The sequence below is a fragment of the Grus americana genome, chromosome 7 (genome assembly GCF_028858705.1).
Source record: "Grus americana isolate bGruAme1 chromosome 7, bGruAme1.mat, whole genome shotgun sequence".
In the NCBI taxonomy this organism is placed as follows: domain Eukaryota; kingdom Metazoa; phylum Chordata; class Aves; order Gruiformes; family Gruidae; genus Grus; species Grus americana.
This window is the reverse complement of record NC_072858.1, coordinates 15,255,539-15,270,188: the sequence shown is the minus strand read 5'-3', so window position 1 is coordinate 15,270,188 and position 14,650 is coordinate 15,255,539. Positions and strand designations below refer to the sequence as shown.

General features: G+C 55.6%; 1 protein-coding gene across 1 annotated transcript; it reads left to right on the top strand.

The window, feature by feature from the left end:
• The first annotated feature begins 772 nt into the window (after positions 1-772).
• Positions 773-3,766, top strand: LBX1 (ladybird homeobox 1). Its single transcript, XM_054832145.1, has 2 exons — positions 773-2,045; positions 2,346-3,766. The coding sequence occupies exons 1-2, from the start codon at positions 1,721-1,723 to the stop codon at positions 2,846-2,848; spliced, it is 828 nt and encodes a 275-aa protein (XP_054688120.1). The 5' UTR covers positions 773-1,720; the 3' UTR covers positions 2,849-3,766.
• Positions 3,767-14,650: the final 10,884 nt, after the last annotated feature.

The window sequence follows — 14,650 nt, the reverse complement described above, 5'->3', positions numbered from 1 at the left end:
CGCCGCCCGCCCCGTCCAGCCCCTGCCCGGCCCGGGGGCCGCTTCCCGGCCGCCCCGCGGGGAGCGTTGGGGGTGCCCCCGCGCAGGGTGGGGGCCAGGCAATTCACCCCCTGGATCCGGGCTTTGTCTCTGGCCCTGCGGAGCGGTGAGACCGAAGCGGGCCGGTGGCCCGGATAAAAATAATAAGGAGCGGTTCTGGCCCCCACTGACGGCCGGGCTGGGCTGGGCTGGGTTTGCCCCGAGGGTGGGGGGCGCAGGAAGCCCCGTCGTCGCTGCCCCCCTCCAGCCGCCCTCAAACTCGCCGCAGAAGGCCTCGGGCCCGAAACCGTCCCTCTCCGGCCCCGACGCAGCGCTTTGCTGGGCGGTGGACCCCGACCACTGCCTGCCCCTTCTCCCCGCGCTGTCCTCGGTCGGGATCACCCGCTACCCCCGGCGCCAATGGAGCCGAAGAAGCCGCCGCATCCCGGGAGCGATCCGGGCCCGCGCCCCGCCGCGCAGCCCCTCCGCGGGCACCCCCCGGCACCGGCACCCTCCCGGGGGGGCCCTGCCCCGCAGCCGAGCTGCCCCCGCCCCGGCCCCCGCAGACCGCTCCGGCACAGGGCGCTGGGAAAGAGGAGCACGACAAATTCGGCGGAAACCTTTGGATTTTATTGGAAAGGAAAGGTCTGCCTTACCTGGAACCAGGCTCTCCCCTTCTTCCCCTCATTAAAAAAAAATCGAATGGCTCTGGGTAGAGCCGGAGAGAGACATTTTAGATAAACTCGTAGCCAAAATTAACAGGAGGGAGAAATAGAAAAAAAAATCTTGGGGGGAAGGAAAAAAAAAAAGATACCGCCGGATATTTTTCGGTTTGTTTTGTTTTCGCTTAGTATTATTTTTCACTATACTGTATTATCCTGATGCAATAAAGGCTGGTTTGTAATGTAATTTAAAAATATATATGTCCAAACAAATAGCAGGGCCAGAATATGACAAGTGCATTCAGCATTATAATTCAACTGGGCTCCACCTCCATACCGCCTCCTAATTAATGGGTCTCCGAACTTGCAAAAGCCTGCATTGGACAGAGAGAGAGAGAGCGAGCGAACGAGAGAGAGAGAGGGCGAAAAGTGTCATTGAAGATAATTGATTACCTCCCAATCAACAATAACTTGTTAGCAATAGTCAATTACCCCGTCTCTTCTCGCCTCTTTCCCCCTGGTCCGAGGTCTCGGTGCGAGGGCTGCTCTACCCCTCTCCGAAGTCGTCTTTTAATTTTTTTCTTTTTTCCTTCTTTTTTTTAAAATTATTTTTGGGGGTATTCGCTTTTTTGGGGGGGAGGACAGGGAAAGTGCTGCGATTTTGGGTGTTTCTTAAAATAGCAGCTGGGAAGAGGAAGAGAGAGGAGAGAGCGAGCGAGCGGAGAGTGAGAAGAGGGGGGGGGGGGAAATCCCCGACCCAAAACCCTGGGACAAGAGGTGCGGCAGGACCACCTCTCGGCGAGGGACCGACGGCAGCTCCGCTCCCGGCCGCAGCCCGCCGCCCTGCCCGCCCTGCCCGCCGCCCGACGTGGCTCTCCCCGGGAAGACCCGGGGCTCCTCCGCCGGAGTTGGAGGTGGGCTTCAACTTTTGCTCGCTGTCTCCGCCGCCGTCACCCCGCGGTCCCGCCGGGGACTTCTCCCCGCGGCAGCGCATCCCCGTCGCGGGTGGGGAAGGCAGCCCCGCGCGGCCCGGCCCCACCATGACTTCCAAAGAAGAACCCAAGCCCTCCTCGGGGGAAGAACGGCGGCGGAGCCCCTTGGATCACCTCCCTCCGCCGGCCAACTCCAACAAGCCCCTCACCCCCTTCAGCATCGAGGACATCCTCAACAAGCCCTCGGTGCGGAGGAGTTACACCCTCTGCGGAACGGCCCACCTCCTCTCCGCCGCCGAGAAGCACCCCCCGGCCGGGCTGCCGCTCTCCGGCCGGGCGCTGCTCTCCCAAACCTCGCCCCTCTGCGCCCTGGAAGAGCTGGCCAGCAAGACCTTCAAGGGGCTGGAAGTCAGCGTGCTGCAGGCGGCCGAAGGTAAGCCCCTCGCAGAGTGGGGGGATCCTCCCGCGGGTGGGTGTCCCGCTCCTCCCCACGGCCTGTTTACCCCCCCTCCCCCCCATCTCCCGGGATGTCGCATGGGGCGGGATGGCGGGTCCCCGGGCGGCCGGTACCGGGCGGCATCTTCCCCCCGCGGCCCTCGGGGTGCGGGAGCGGCGGCTCTGCCCCGCTCCCCCCCCCCGCCCCGATATCGACGGGGCAGGGGCGTGGGGTCTGGGGGCTCGGGTAGCGGGGGGAAATGGGGAAAGCGGCGACAATCTGGCGGCTCGTCGGCAGGCAGGGACGGGATGACGATCTTCGGGCAGCGGCAAACGCCGAAGAAGCGTCGAAAGTCGCGGACGGCCTTCACCAACCACCAGATCTACGAGCTGGAGAAGCGGTTCCTCTACCAAAAATACCTGTCACCGGCGGACCGGGACCAGATCGCCCAGCAGCTGGGGCTCACCAACGCCCAGGTCATCACCTGGTTCCAGAACCGCCGCGCCAAGCTCAAGCGAGACCTGGAGGAGATGAAGGCCGACGTGGAATCGGCCAAAAAGCTGGGCCCCAACCCTGCCGTGGACATCGTGGCCTTGGCCGAGCTGGAGCCCAGCGCCGAGGGAAGGGGCAAGGCGCGGTCCGGTTCCCCGCCGCCGCCCCCCGCCGCCGCCCGGGAGCCCGGCGCCCCGCCACCGCCCCGCCCCGCCTCGCCCCCCACGGAGCGGCCCCGCAGCCGCCGGGACAGCGAGGAGGAGGAGGAGGAGGAGGAGGAGGACGTGGAGATCGACGTGGATGACTGAGGGGCGGCCGGCGGGCCTCCTCCACCAACATCACCACCCCCCGCCCCGTCCCGCTCCCCCCCCACCCCCCACTCCGAGAGCTCCAAATTGGCACCCCCGGCCCCCCATCCCGGCCCCGGCAGCGCGGCAAAGCGGCTGTACCCCTCGGTCGGAGCAATAAGCAATAGAAACCCACCACACACACACACAAACACAAATTAATTTAGGGTAGAGTCGATATCCCTCCGCCTGTCACATCTTCGGAATGGTGCAATTACGGACCGCTTCTGTATAAATATTTAAACGTATATATTGGATTTTTTTCCTTCCCCCTTCTTTTTGAGGTTTTGATTATTTTTTTTTAATAGCTATCAATGACGATTATTTTGTCTATAAGGGAGACGCGTAACCTTGGAATAAACCCGGCTTCCAACAGATGTTTGGGTAGGCAGTTGTTTTCAAAGACTTCCGAAACGAACCACTTTAGAGGAGATTTAAGTTAGACTCAAAAAGGCAACAGCAAAAATTAGCCACTTTCCTTTCCTTGCATGTTTCAGATGTGCACGAAGTAATTTTTTTTCCTTTTAAAAATATTTTTCTTTCGCAATCTTGGGAACTTGGGGATGGGTTATAATGCAAGTTGAAAAATATATACTTTCTTTTTTTCCTAGACCATAGAGATTTGTCTCCAATGCAATTTCTGCCTCATTTTACCAATTAAAAGCTATTTTTACCATTTTCTGCTATCGTTGTGCTTTTATTAAAAAGCTGCCTTTCGTATTTTTGATATGAAGGTGGTAACAAAATCGAAAATGAAAAAAAATCCTAGAATTATTTTTTACTCTTTTTAGAATTTTTGCATGCTACGGAAATAAAAAAGGACAAATCCCAAGATCAATACATTTAAATATTACGCTATAAATTTAAAAAATTGTACAGATTTAAGACCTGTTTTTGTTTGAATTGTACAAATTTTAAAAGGCCTGCTATTTAAGTTCCGATAGGGACAATGTCGCTTTATTTACTGTCTCTTAGAATTGTACAGATAGCTCTTTTTTCCGATACAATAAAATCTTTACCATTTTAATATACTTTTAACGTCCTTCTTTGTGAACGAAAAACCCTTCCGCTGGTCCGAGGTTACGACAGACTTTTCCTCCACAGGAATCTCCCATCCCGTTTGCATTTGAAGTTACTTTAACCACAGGACCTGTGAGAAAATGACGGGGAAGGAGCACACGAGCGAGAACTTTATTACTTTTTTTTTTTTTAAGGTTAATGCCAGGTAGAGGTTTAGTAGAGGGACAACCCGGCGGATCAATAAGCCAGGAGGTGCGGGGATCGCTTCCCCGGCCCGGGAGATGCGCGGCGGCGGCGGGAGAGCGGCGGGGCGAGCGGGGCCACCGGTACCCCCCTCCCGCACCACCCCTCCCGCGTCCAGCAGGGCATTTCCAGCCCGAAATTAGAGAGGAAAGGGAAGGGGAAAAAAAGAAAAAGAAAAGAAAGAAAAAACTAATCCGAGCGGAGGGGAAGGAGTTATCAGCGATTTGGACAAAAGGAGCGGGGTGCGTGAGCTGGAGGGAGCTGCCCTCCGCCAAACCTCCCGCTTCTGGGCAAAAGCGCTGCCTCTCCGGCACCTACGGGAACACGAGGAGGGAAAAGGTTTCATTTCTCCCCTTCCCTTTTATTTTTTTCCCTCCTTCTTTTTTTTTTTTTTTTTTTTCCTCCAAAATTAAGGCTCTGGTGAATGTGTTTTCTCTTGGCAGCGTGACCTGCCTTTGGAGTTGAGCAACGTGTGTTTCTCCCTATTCTTTGCAAAATTTATGTGAGAAAGACAAATCTGGTGTACAGTGGCAGAGCTCGGTAGAGAAGTGCCCAGATAAGACAGGGTTGGTTTGTGGGTTGGATTTTTTTTTTTGGTCCAGTTTCTCCGAGGCTAAATAAATCTTTCTCCTCTTTGAGAATGGATGGGGTTGTAATTTTTAGCGTAAAGCATGAAAACTGGGGACAAATGAGCCCTCTTCTCTGAAGTGACAAGCGACAATGGAGCATATACAGCCTCCTGCGGTTCGCCATGCTGAAACAAGCGTGCCCCTCCGCAGCAGAGAGAAGGCGAGCGCTTGGAGACCATATGGTTTTTGAATTTTCTTCACAATTTCCAGACAATTTGATGGATTAGGTTAACCCTCCCTTCCACTGTTTAACTCCACAACAATGGGAGCAGAGCTGTTCTCCCTTCGTCGGGGCATCTGTGCGCTTCTATTCTTCTCTCTTTCTCTCTTGGTATTTGGAACAAGCCTATGAATTACAATGAAATCCACTTTTCTTTAGTATTATTTGGAAGAGCACTTGTTTTCCGCCACCTCCCGCCCCCACCCAGCCATCCCCTCTTTTTTTTTTTTTTTTTTTTTACCTCCGAGTGATAGCTTTGACTTCTGTCCAGATCTCTCGGAAAGCCTTCAATCTTGTCCTTAAGTGTTTTTATGCTAAACAGGCAAATCGTAAATGCTGAGAAACTGTGACATTTATGTGAAGACCTAGTTAAAGGGCTTTATTTGTTTTCTTTATCTGTTCTTCCCCCCCCATTCCCTCTCCTCTTCCCCCTCCTCTCCTGTCCCCTCCCTCCCCCCAGTCTTTTATTCTTTTGTCTTGGAATGGATTTAATGAGGCTGCAAGCACTACAATTCAATATAACCAAGAAATAAAAAAAAAAAGGGGGGGGGGGCTGGGTGTATGGAAAATAGGCTGGGAGTTAATTTGGATTTCTGATCTATTGACTTCTGTGTGCAAAGAGAAGAGATGCCGGGCCGCCTTGCACCCGCAGAAGTTTACCACACGTGGCTGGGACGGGTTAGTAAATAAAGCCTCCTCTCGAAGATTTGCAGCGTGTTAATTTGGCCAAATAGCCGGGATTTTGGTTATTATTTAATTTGCATATTGAACAACAAAAGCTTTTTATTTTTTTTAGCTTAAAAATGAAGCTCCGGCTTGTGCCCCTCATTTGTCATGCATTTTTAAACGCGCCGTTTCCTGGGATTACCTATCTAGGTAGATTTATTGCTCGGGGTTTGTTCTCCCTCGAATTTTAGATTCAATAAGGAATTGGCTTTTTTTCACCCTTATTTTTAATTTCTTTTTTATCTCTCTGTTGTTTTTTTGTTTTTGGTTTGTTTTTTTTTTCCCTGCAGCAGAAGTAGGGACGCGGTGACAGCGCTGAATCGTGCCCTTTGGGGCTGACCCAGTCGCAGCCCTTCCCAGCCGGCTCGGAGCGCTGCTGCGGGGGCCGCGCTCTGGGTGGCGGTCAGAGCCAGCACAGAACCCTTCCTGCACGCCCCAAACCCCCAAATTACCCCGTTCCTCTAAAGCAGCCGGCCCTGCGGGAGGGAGACCTGCTCCGCCGCCCCGGCCGCCGGCGGCCGCTTCGCTTAGGGGGCAGCGCTGCGCCGGAGAAGGGGGGAGCTGGGCCGAGACCCCTGGAACTTGCTAGCCGGGGTCACCCGGGGCAGCAGCCCCTTTGCCTGGCCTTCTCTCTGTTTCCTGCGTGGATTCACGGGGCGGGCAGAGCTGGTCTCGTTTTCTCACACCCAGGCAAAACTGGAGGGTTTCGGAACTCCACATACCCGTGCCGGTGCTTCGTGCCCTGGCAACCGGCTCTCCGCGATTCCTCCCATGGGAAGGTGGATATGGGGCAGAGGGAGACACCGGCCTTTCCCAAACGAATCAGAAGGAAAAGGGTCCGGATTCAAGGCGGGATCCCCGACGGGAAAAATAAAGGCGTAAACCTGGCAAGGAGGGCTGCGAAATGCCCCCCAGCTCCCGGCCCGGGGAGGTGAAAACCCGCAGTTTGGCAAAAGGGTGTGCGGGAGCGTGAGGGGCCTTTGCGGGAGAGGGCTGGAGGCTCGGCAGTCCCCCTGCCGCCCGCCCCGTCGGGGGCTGCGGTGTCCCGAGTCCCCCCCGTCGGGGCGATCGTGGGCGCTGAGCGCGGGCAGGTGCGGGCAGGCTGCAGCGCGGTGGCTGCACTCCTGCCTCGGGCATGGCGACCCCCGGGGGGTTTCGGCCCAGCCCGCACCCCGGGCCGCGCTGTTCCCTCCCCGCAGAAACCCCATTTCTCAAGTGCAGGAGCCAGCACCCACCCCCCTCTCTCCCCAGTCCCCATCCCTCATCCCCAAACCTGACACTGCCTTGGATTTCGTGTGGAGGTGGGAGGGAAGCAGGAGGGGAGGGGGCGGTGGGGGGTGTTGTCTGCTTGGAAATGCTACTCTTTGGGGTTTGGGGGTTTTTTAATGCTTCTAATTTTTTTAAATTTTTTTTTCGGGGGGGGGGCGGTGTGGGGAAGATCCATATTTGATCTTGTTCACTTCACACAGGGCTCCCAGACGGAGAATAAAGCCCCCTCCTGAATTATCCAACAGGGCTAAAGCAGGTTGAGTCAGTGAAATTCAGTTCCTTATTTTATGAGGTGTCAGGGCTGATGTCGAATATGGCAACGATAACTAATACTACAGTCTGAGGGACCAGAACGTGGTAATTAATCCCAAAGACTTAAGTGTATTTTAGTTCAGGAGAAAAAAAATCACTAATTCAATCGTCCGGAAAATTGAAGTTTGATGCATGAGTCTCTGCTGAAAGGAAAGGCTTTTTCTTCCCGATTCTGGGGTTGGGGCAGGAATCGCAGCCTCTCTCCCCCGCTCCCCGAAAGGCCCCGGTACTGAGCCGCTGCCCACCCGCCCCTGGCCCGGGCACACCGGGGAGCGGCACACTGTGGCCCGGCACGCCGAGGGACCGCGGGGGGACACAGGGTGCACCCTCCACACCCCCCATCGCCCTTCCCGCCTGCTCACCACAACGAGCATGACACATTCGCGGCCACATCGCAACCGTCCACTTATGTCGCGACATGAGGAAAGGCTGTCAGGCAGAGCCGCGCGCCCCGGTGGCGTTGGCGGCCGCGCAGCCCGGGCCCTTCCAGCGCTGAGCCGCGGGGGCTCCGCTCCTGACCTCCCCCTGCCCCGATACCTCCGGCGGCGGGGGGCGGCGGGGTGGGGGTGGGGGTTGGGGGTTCAGCATTTTTCCTGCCGCTCCCCCCGACCCCGGGGCAGGGCCCGTATTTGCTCTCTCGGCTCTGCGGCACCCGGGCGAGCACCGGGGGGGATGCAAAGCGCCGGGACCGCACCTGCGTCTGTGCACCGAGCGAGGGGCAGGCACCCCGGGGGCAGTCCGGCAGGGGCCGGGAGGGTCGGGGAAGGGAAAACTCCCGGCGCCGCATTATTGATGGGACTGTGCTCGCTACAATCAGCCCCATCGGCGTTAGCATCCGTCTCCGCGTCGTCCGGCCCCAGACATCCTTCAGCCTTTTTAAACTCCGGCCTCTCCTCCGAGCCAAAGCGGGGACGCCCCGTCGGGCCGCTTCTGCCCCCCCCCTCCTGCCGGCCTCGCCCTCCGCTCCGAGGGGCCTGGAGGGTCCATCCGCCCCCGCGGGCCCTGCTGGCACCCCGGGGTGTCCCTGGGGTCTGGGTGTCCCTTCTGCAAAAAGAGGCGGCACTTTCTCTGTGCGCGCCGGAGGCTGGGCCCTCCGCTCTCCCTGTCCGGGGGACCCCAGGGCGTGTGGCGAACAGGGGGTTAGCACAGGCCGAGGTCGTTACCCCGACCTGCCTGGCTGGGTTAAGCCTCCCCCAGTGGGACTTGTCCCCACATCTTGTCCCTACTCCAGGCCCAGGCACCAAGCTCACCCCCAGGACGTCTCCACTGCTGGAGGAAGGGGGCCCAGGCACCCAGGGGGAATTGCCCGTAGTCCCATTGTATAGGTCATACGCAGAGGCAGCAGCGGGAGGCATGACGTCATCGGCGCTCATGGTGATATCATCACCCGTCCCAGTAAAGTCAAGTGGCCGTCGGAGCAGTGCCCCCGAAGGGGCTGCCATCGGCGCCGAGCCAAGCGGGCCGGTGTCGGGGGTCCCCCGTCCCTCCCGGCAGCGGTCGCTCAAGGTGAAGCCGTAACAGCGAGGGGCGACGGATGCGGGGGAGTGGGAGGGATGCCCGGGGAATGCCCGCTGCCGGGTGTCCTCTGCCGCAATCCTCCGGCCCCTGCTCGGCCCTCGGTCCCTTCTCGTCCCTCCTGCCCACGGCTCCGCCGCGGCTTGCGCGCCCCGGCGCGCCCCCTCCGCAGATCTGCTCGCTGTGCGCATCGCATCGCTACGCGGAGCCGGAGCCGGGCCGGGGGGGGGTCTGCGAGGGGGTGTAAACACGTGTACAGGCCGTACCGGTAACACGTGTAAGGCTGTGTCTATACCCCCACCCACACAGCTACAAACTGCACACATTCACCGCACTTCCCCCCACCCCCCGCCCCAACCCCTTGCTAGCCAGCGTATTTCTGGGAGGCAGAGTTTGGCAGCGCTGCCCGCTCGGGGCGCGGGGAGAGCCGTGGCACCGGGGTACCGGATCAACCCCCCGCTCCCCGGGGCGGAGCGGCATCTCCTCGCCGCTCGGAGGGGACTCCGCGGAACCGCGCACCGGCGGGCTCGGCCGGCGCTAAATCAGCCCACTTGGGCTGGAGGAGGGGAGAAGCAAATAGGGAGAGGAGAGAAGAGAAAATAATTGCATATTTAATGAGGTGCTCGGTAAAAGGAGGTTTTCCCGGGATGGCACCGGCGGCGGGCTGGGTGGCAGGGCCGCCGTTATGCCACACACCCACCCGCGTCCGCCGGCTCACACGCAGGAACCACCGTGTGCTGGAGTCGTTATCATTTTTGTTAACTTTTTATCGACTGTTTGCTAGATGGCATGTCACTAAAGTGTATGATTTGAGATGAAAAATTAGACAGATTAACCCGAGGGGAGAGCCTGATTGATTACTAAATAGGATCAATTTGAAAGTTTTAGTCATAACGTTTCTGTAGAGCCCCTTAATACTTCAAACTTCAATTTTACGGGCTATTGAACTAAGCATGTTCCTGACAAAATTGATATATGTATTAATTTGCTTTAACTGTTGATTAATTACTCTCCACTGAAAGAATTATATGGAGCTGTTTGCCTCAGATTTGCATATTAATCAAATTCTAGTTGATAATTCAGTTGGTGCGATGGATTTGAAGATGGGAGGGGGCCGAGCCAGGGCAGGGCTTTCAGTAAAGAAAGAGATAAATATATATATATAGCTAACCTCTGCTTCCTCCCCAGGTTTTCCATCTCGAGTCCCCTCTCTCCCCACCCCTGTGCTCCCCTCACTGCTTAGCTGCCAGTTAGTGCATTAAAATCAAAGATGCAGAACGCGTTACCCTGGCTATTTGGTGAAAACAGAAATTGCCTGTCCGGTTTTTATGATGTTCTCAGCCTGAGAAGGCTGCACTTTAATGTGTCCTGTCAACATGTCTGGGATTTAAAGGGAAAACGGCACAATTTAGCGCTGGGTAATTAATGACAAAGTACCCCAGCAGTTAGGATGGCAGTAACGCCCTCATCCCCCCCGGGGTGATGCCCGGCCCGGGGGGGAGCATCCCCGGCTGCAGGCGCCCAGCCTCGATGGGGTGAGAGACGCTGTATTTCTTGCTCGGGGGAAGGGAGAGGTCTATAGAGCCGCTGTTCTTAAATGGCGAGCAAATTAACAGGAAAATAAAATTAATTGGAGAGGCTCCGGCTGGCCGTGCGCTGAGGAAGAATAACGGTGTGGCAATTGAGGAGGTGTCTGGTGGGGGTTATCTCGCACGACGGGGGATGCGTCCTGAGCCGGGCCGACCCAGCTCCCCGGCTCCTCCCGCCCTCCGCATCCCGCCCGGTACCGGGCCCGGCTCGGCCGGCGACCGGCAGCCGAGAGGTGGCTGCAGACGGACACGGGGAAATAAATATGTCCTTGTGTGCGCGCAGCTATGGATGCCCGGAGACTTAATTTCCTTCCAGCTCCCGTTTCTTCCCCATCTTTGCATCCGCCTGTCTGTCCGTCCTTCCAGCCGGAGCATCCCTGCACCCTCGGCCGCCTCTCTATCCGAGCCCCTGCCTCTTCTTAAAACACTTAAAACCCGACACACTCGCGCTGTAGATTGTGAGAGTCTAACTATATAAACTTTTTTTTTCCCAAATATATGGATTCAAAGGGTAACAGTGTAATTAAAACCAGATAATTAATGAGACAATATTCCTACAGCTTACATCTTTAATGAACAAAACCCTTCAGGGCCAACGTGCTTTTCCAGGCTCATTAAAGAGAATAAAGTTGTGGGGCTTATGTACTTCCCAGTGTGTTAATAATAAACCAGCAGTGTATGCTTTAAAAAAGCATAATAGCTGATGCTTTCCATACCTTGAAAGAGCCTCTCAGAGCCTTCTGCGGCGCTTTAAATATTTTAAATGCAAAGTAAGGTACAAGAGATGACATGAATCCCCCCCTCCCGTTGTATTTGAGGGGCTGCGCAGCAAAGCGCTGTGCTGATTCCGCGCCTTTTAACAGACCTAAAATAGAGAGAAGGAAGGAAAAAAAACCAGCAACTATTCCCTGCAACCGCATCTTGCAAACTTTCTGGAACTCTTCTTCTTTTTCTCTCTCTTTCTCTCCCTCTCTCCCTCCTCTCCTCGGTGCTGTTTGGCTTCGAGAACACGCAGCCACCCAGGCACGTACAAAATCCCTTTGTTTATTTCCAAATATATTTAAGAAAATAACAGCCCTGGGTTTAATGCTGAGAATATACAGCCTGTATCTGCTGTGCGCTTCTATACATTTAAGCTTCTTGTTTCCTCCCAGATCCTTCCTGTGGAAGCTCCCGAGGTAATATTTCCTTTTTAGTACTTTGCAAGCTTCTAACTCAAATTGTTATTGCTTCACATTTTTAAAGTTTACTTAGCAAAAGGCCTGGCTAACGTGAGCTGCTTGCAAGCTCGGAGAGAGACGAAAGGGCCTCGCCTTCAGCTACACTCTGCAAATGTGAAGGGATAGGGGCTTTTAGGGATGAGTTATACTGCAATCAGCTTAGTAAATCTGCATGCAGAAAGGATGCTAATTAGTCTTAATAGTCTACCAATATGCCCCAAGACTGGAGACACAACAACGTAAATCTGCTACCGATAAATATTTTTAATTGTTAAATTTACTGGAAAGAAAAGTGTGTTTTCCGTAGCAAACGTGGAGGATGCGGCGGGCCCGGGATGCAGCACGACACGCTCCGCTCCTCGGAGGGGCCGGGGCGGAGGCAGGGACATCCTGCTCCCCCCGGCCGGGGGCTCCGGGCCGCCCCGACCCCTGGGTGTCCCCCTGTCCCCCCGTCTCCCCCCAGCCCTGCCCGCCGGGAGGGAGGGGGAGAGCCTACTTAGATTGTGCTTGGTGAAATTAGTGATGTATCACGTTAATTACCAGTGTGATCTTAAAATGGTTGCAGGCCCAAGGAAAATTAATGGAAATCCAAATTCTAATTATGTGGCTGGTGTTAAAGAGTTGAACTAAATACTCAGGAAGGGAAATTGGATGATAATGTGGAAATATGCTACATTTTCTGGCTGCTTCTGGTTATTGCATCATGAAGCCTAATAAATGCATTAGCAGAGACACCGCTGGAGGATGATCTTTGGGGAGACAAAAAGGGGGGGGTGGTGTACCTGGCATAACTGCGAAAAACAGTACAGAAATTCCGAGATCTTCTAATTTTGCACGATCCTTGGCCTCCCGGGGAAAGCTCCCCCCTGTTCGACGGGTGCGGGTCCAGCCCCGTGTGCTGGGGTTCTGGAAGGAGGCAAGAAGGAGAGAACCAGGAGCCCCGGGGGGAAGTCCCCAGAGCGGGGTTGCAACAGCATCGCAGTGGCCTGACTGCCCCCGCCACGCCTGGGGCGCTGCCCTGCTCGCATGTGGGGAAACTGAGGCACGGACACACATGCCTCCGGGCTGCACCTCCCTGGTACCTCTCTACCCTCCCCGGAGTCACCCAGCAATCACACAGGAAGGACTAATTAATTATCACAATTAAGCTTTCGGGACCCGGGGCTGAAACCTGGGGGGCTGCAGAAAAGGGGGGGGGGGGGCACACGACACCGAGTGCGGTTGTGTGTGTCGCATCCGACCCACGCGTGTCCCCGGGGACGGGGGGCAAAACCACTTTCCCACAGGCTTAACCCTTTCCTCGCCGGCGGTCTCAGGGTCCCGGGTTTCAGCTCTAAGATCTCAGCCTCATCCATCACCGAGTTTAAAAAAAAAAAAAAAAAAAAAAAATCAAGAGGGAAACCAATACAGACAAACACATCAAGACTCAAGAGTGGCGACCCTTGGAAAAGGCAGGGTCCAACCAGATATGAATCATTTTTCTTTGCATACTTTAAAGGAATTACTAGTGATATGCACGGCTGTCACTGCAAACTACATTTATGGATTTGCAAGTCATTTCCATAAATCAGCTGCATTGGATCCATCAGAAGAGCAGAGCCCGGCGTCGGTGCGAAGATGATGGAGCTCTCTTTGAACGTATAATGAAGTGTTCCAAGGGCTGCAGTTATTTTTCTGCTTGTTAAGGATTTTTTTTTTTTGGAAGGGGGAGGGGAGCCTTTTCGAATTTGATTTTAAATTAAAACGTCGCCAAGAGATGTTTTATTGGTGATCACCCTTATGATAAATTTATGCTTCAATAATTACTTTTCACGGGATATCGATTTCCTCTGGCAAAAGCCTTTCTCCCTTCTTCCCAACCCCTGTCTCCCATTTCCCGAACAAGGCAGCGCTCCCCCACCGCCCCCCCGAGGAAGGCTCCGCAAGCAGAAACACGGGTGGGGCTGGAGGAACCGAGCGGCCACGGCGAGGAAGAGAGTGAGGGGGCGGCCGAAGTTCACGCGTGAGCCGCCGCCGTGCAGCAGCGCAGCCCGACGGCCGGGGGAGCCCCGTGCCGGGTCCCTCTCTGCCCCCCAGGATCCCCCAGACCCTCCCCGGGTTCAGCGGGGCCGTAAATGGAGCGGGGGGCTTCCCCTGAGATAGCTGGGGTTCCTCCAAGGCTGCAGCAAATCCCTCCCGCTCCAAGGTGTCCTGACTGCTGGGGAGGTGGGCTGCTGATCCACAGCCCTCCCGGCCTCAGCCCCCCCCCCGCTAAATCCAGAGCAGACCTCCCTGTGGAGTGCGGCAGTCCTAGCAGCCTGCAAAACAGGGGAGCCCCTGTGCGCCCCTCCCCTGGCACAGGTGAAAGCTGAGTAACTGCCCCATCCCGCTGTGCCCCTCCATGCCCCTCCCGGCGCCTGGCCTGGGAGGGGGAGCAGGCAAGGCGGCACACGGCAAAGGGAAGGTCTCACTGCACCGAGGCCATAGCCCCTCAGGATTACAAGTGCTGTGAATGGTGTCCCAATCTGCAAATGCACCCCCTGCCAGGGACCCAGCTGCCCCCTCCGCATTACCCACAGCAAGCCCACCCTCCTCAACACCAGTCCCATTTCTCTTTGCTTACAGAACCACTAACCCACTGTTGGAAACATGTTCAGAGCACTCAGGCAGGTGCAGAGGGTCCACAATGAGTTCATAGACCAAAGCAATGCTGAGGCCATGCTGAACCAGGACCAGCTTGTTGCACAAATGCTCCTTACCTTAAAAAAACCATTATTATTACAGACCAGAATTTTCCAAGATTCATCCAAACAAATCACTTCTGATCTGTCCTTTGCTGACAAAGCCAATATTCCTCTCAGTCCGTGTGTCGTGTCGTCGTCCCCCCCCCCCATTTATTATGGAAATAACTTTCCCCTTGGAAGGGGCTCACACCATACTCAGAGGACAGAGCTGTGGGAACAGGACAGTGCAGGACAAGTTACCGCAGAAACTTAGAGCCCGTGCCCATTTCCCCAGAGGACCCATTCACAGGGTTTTCC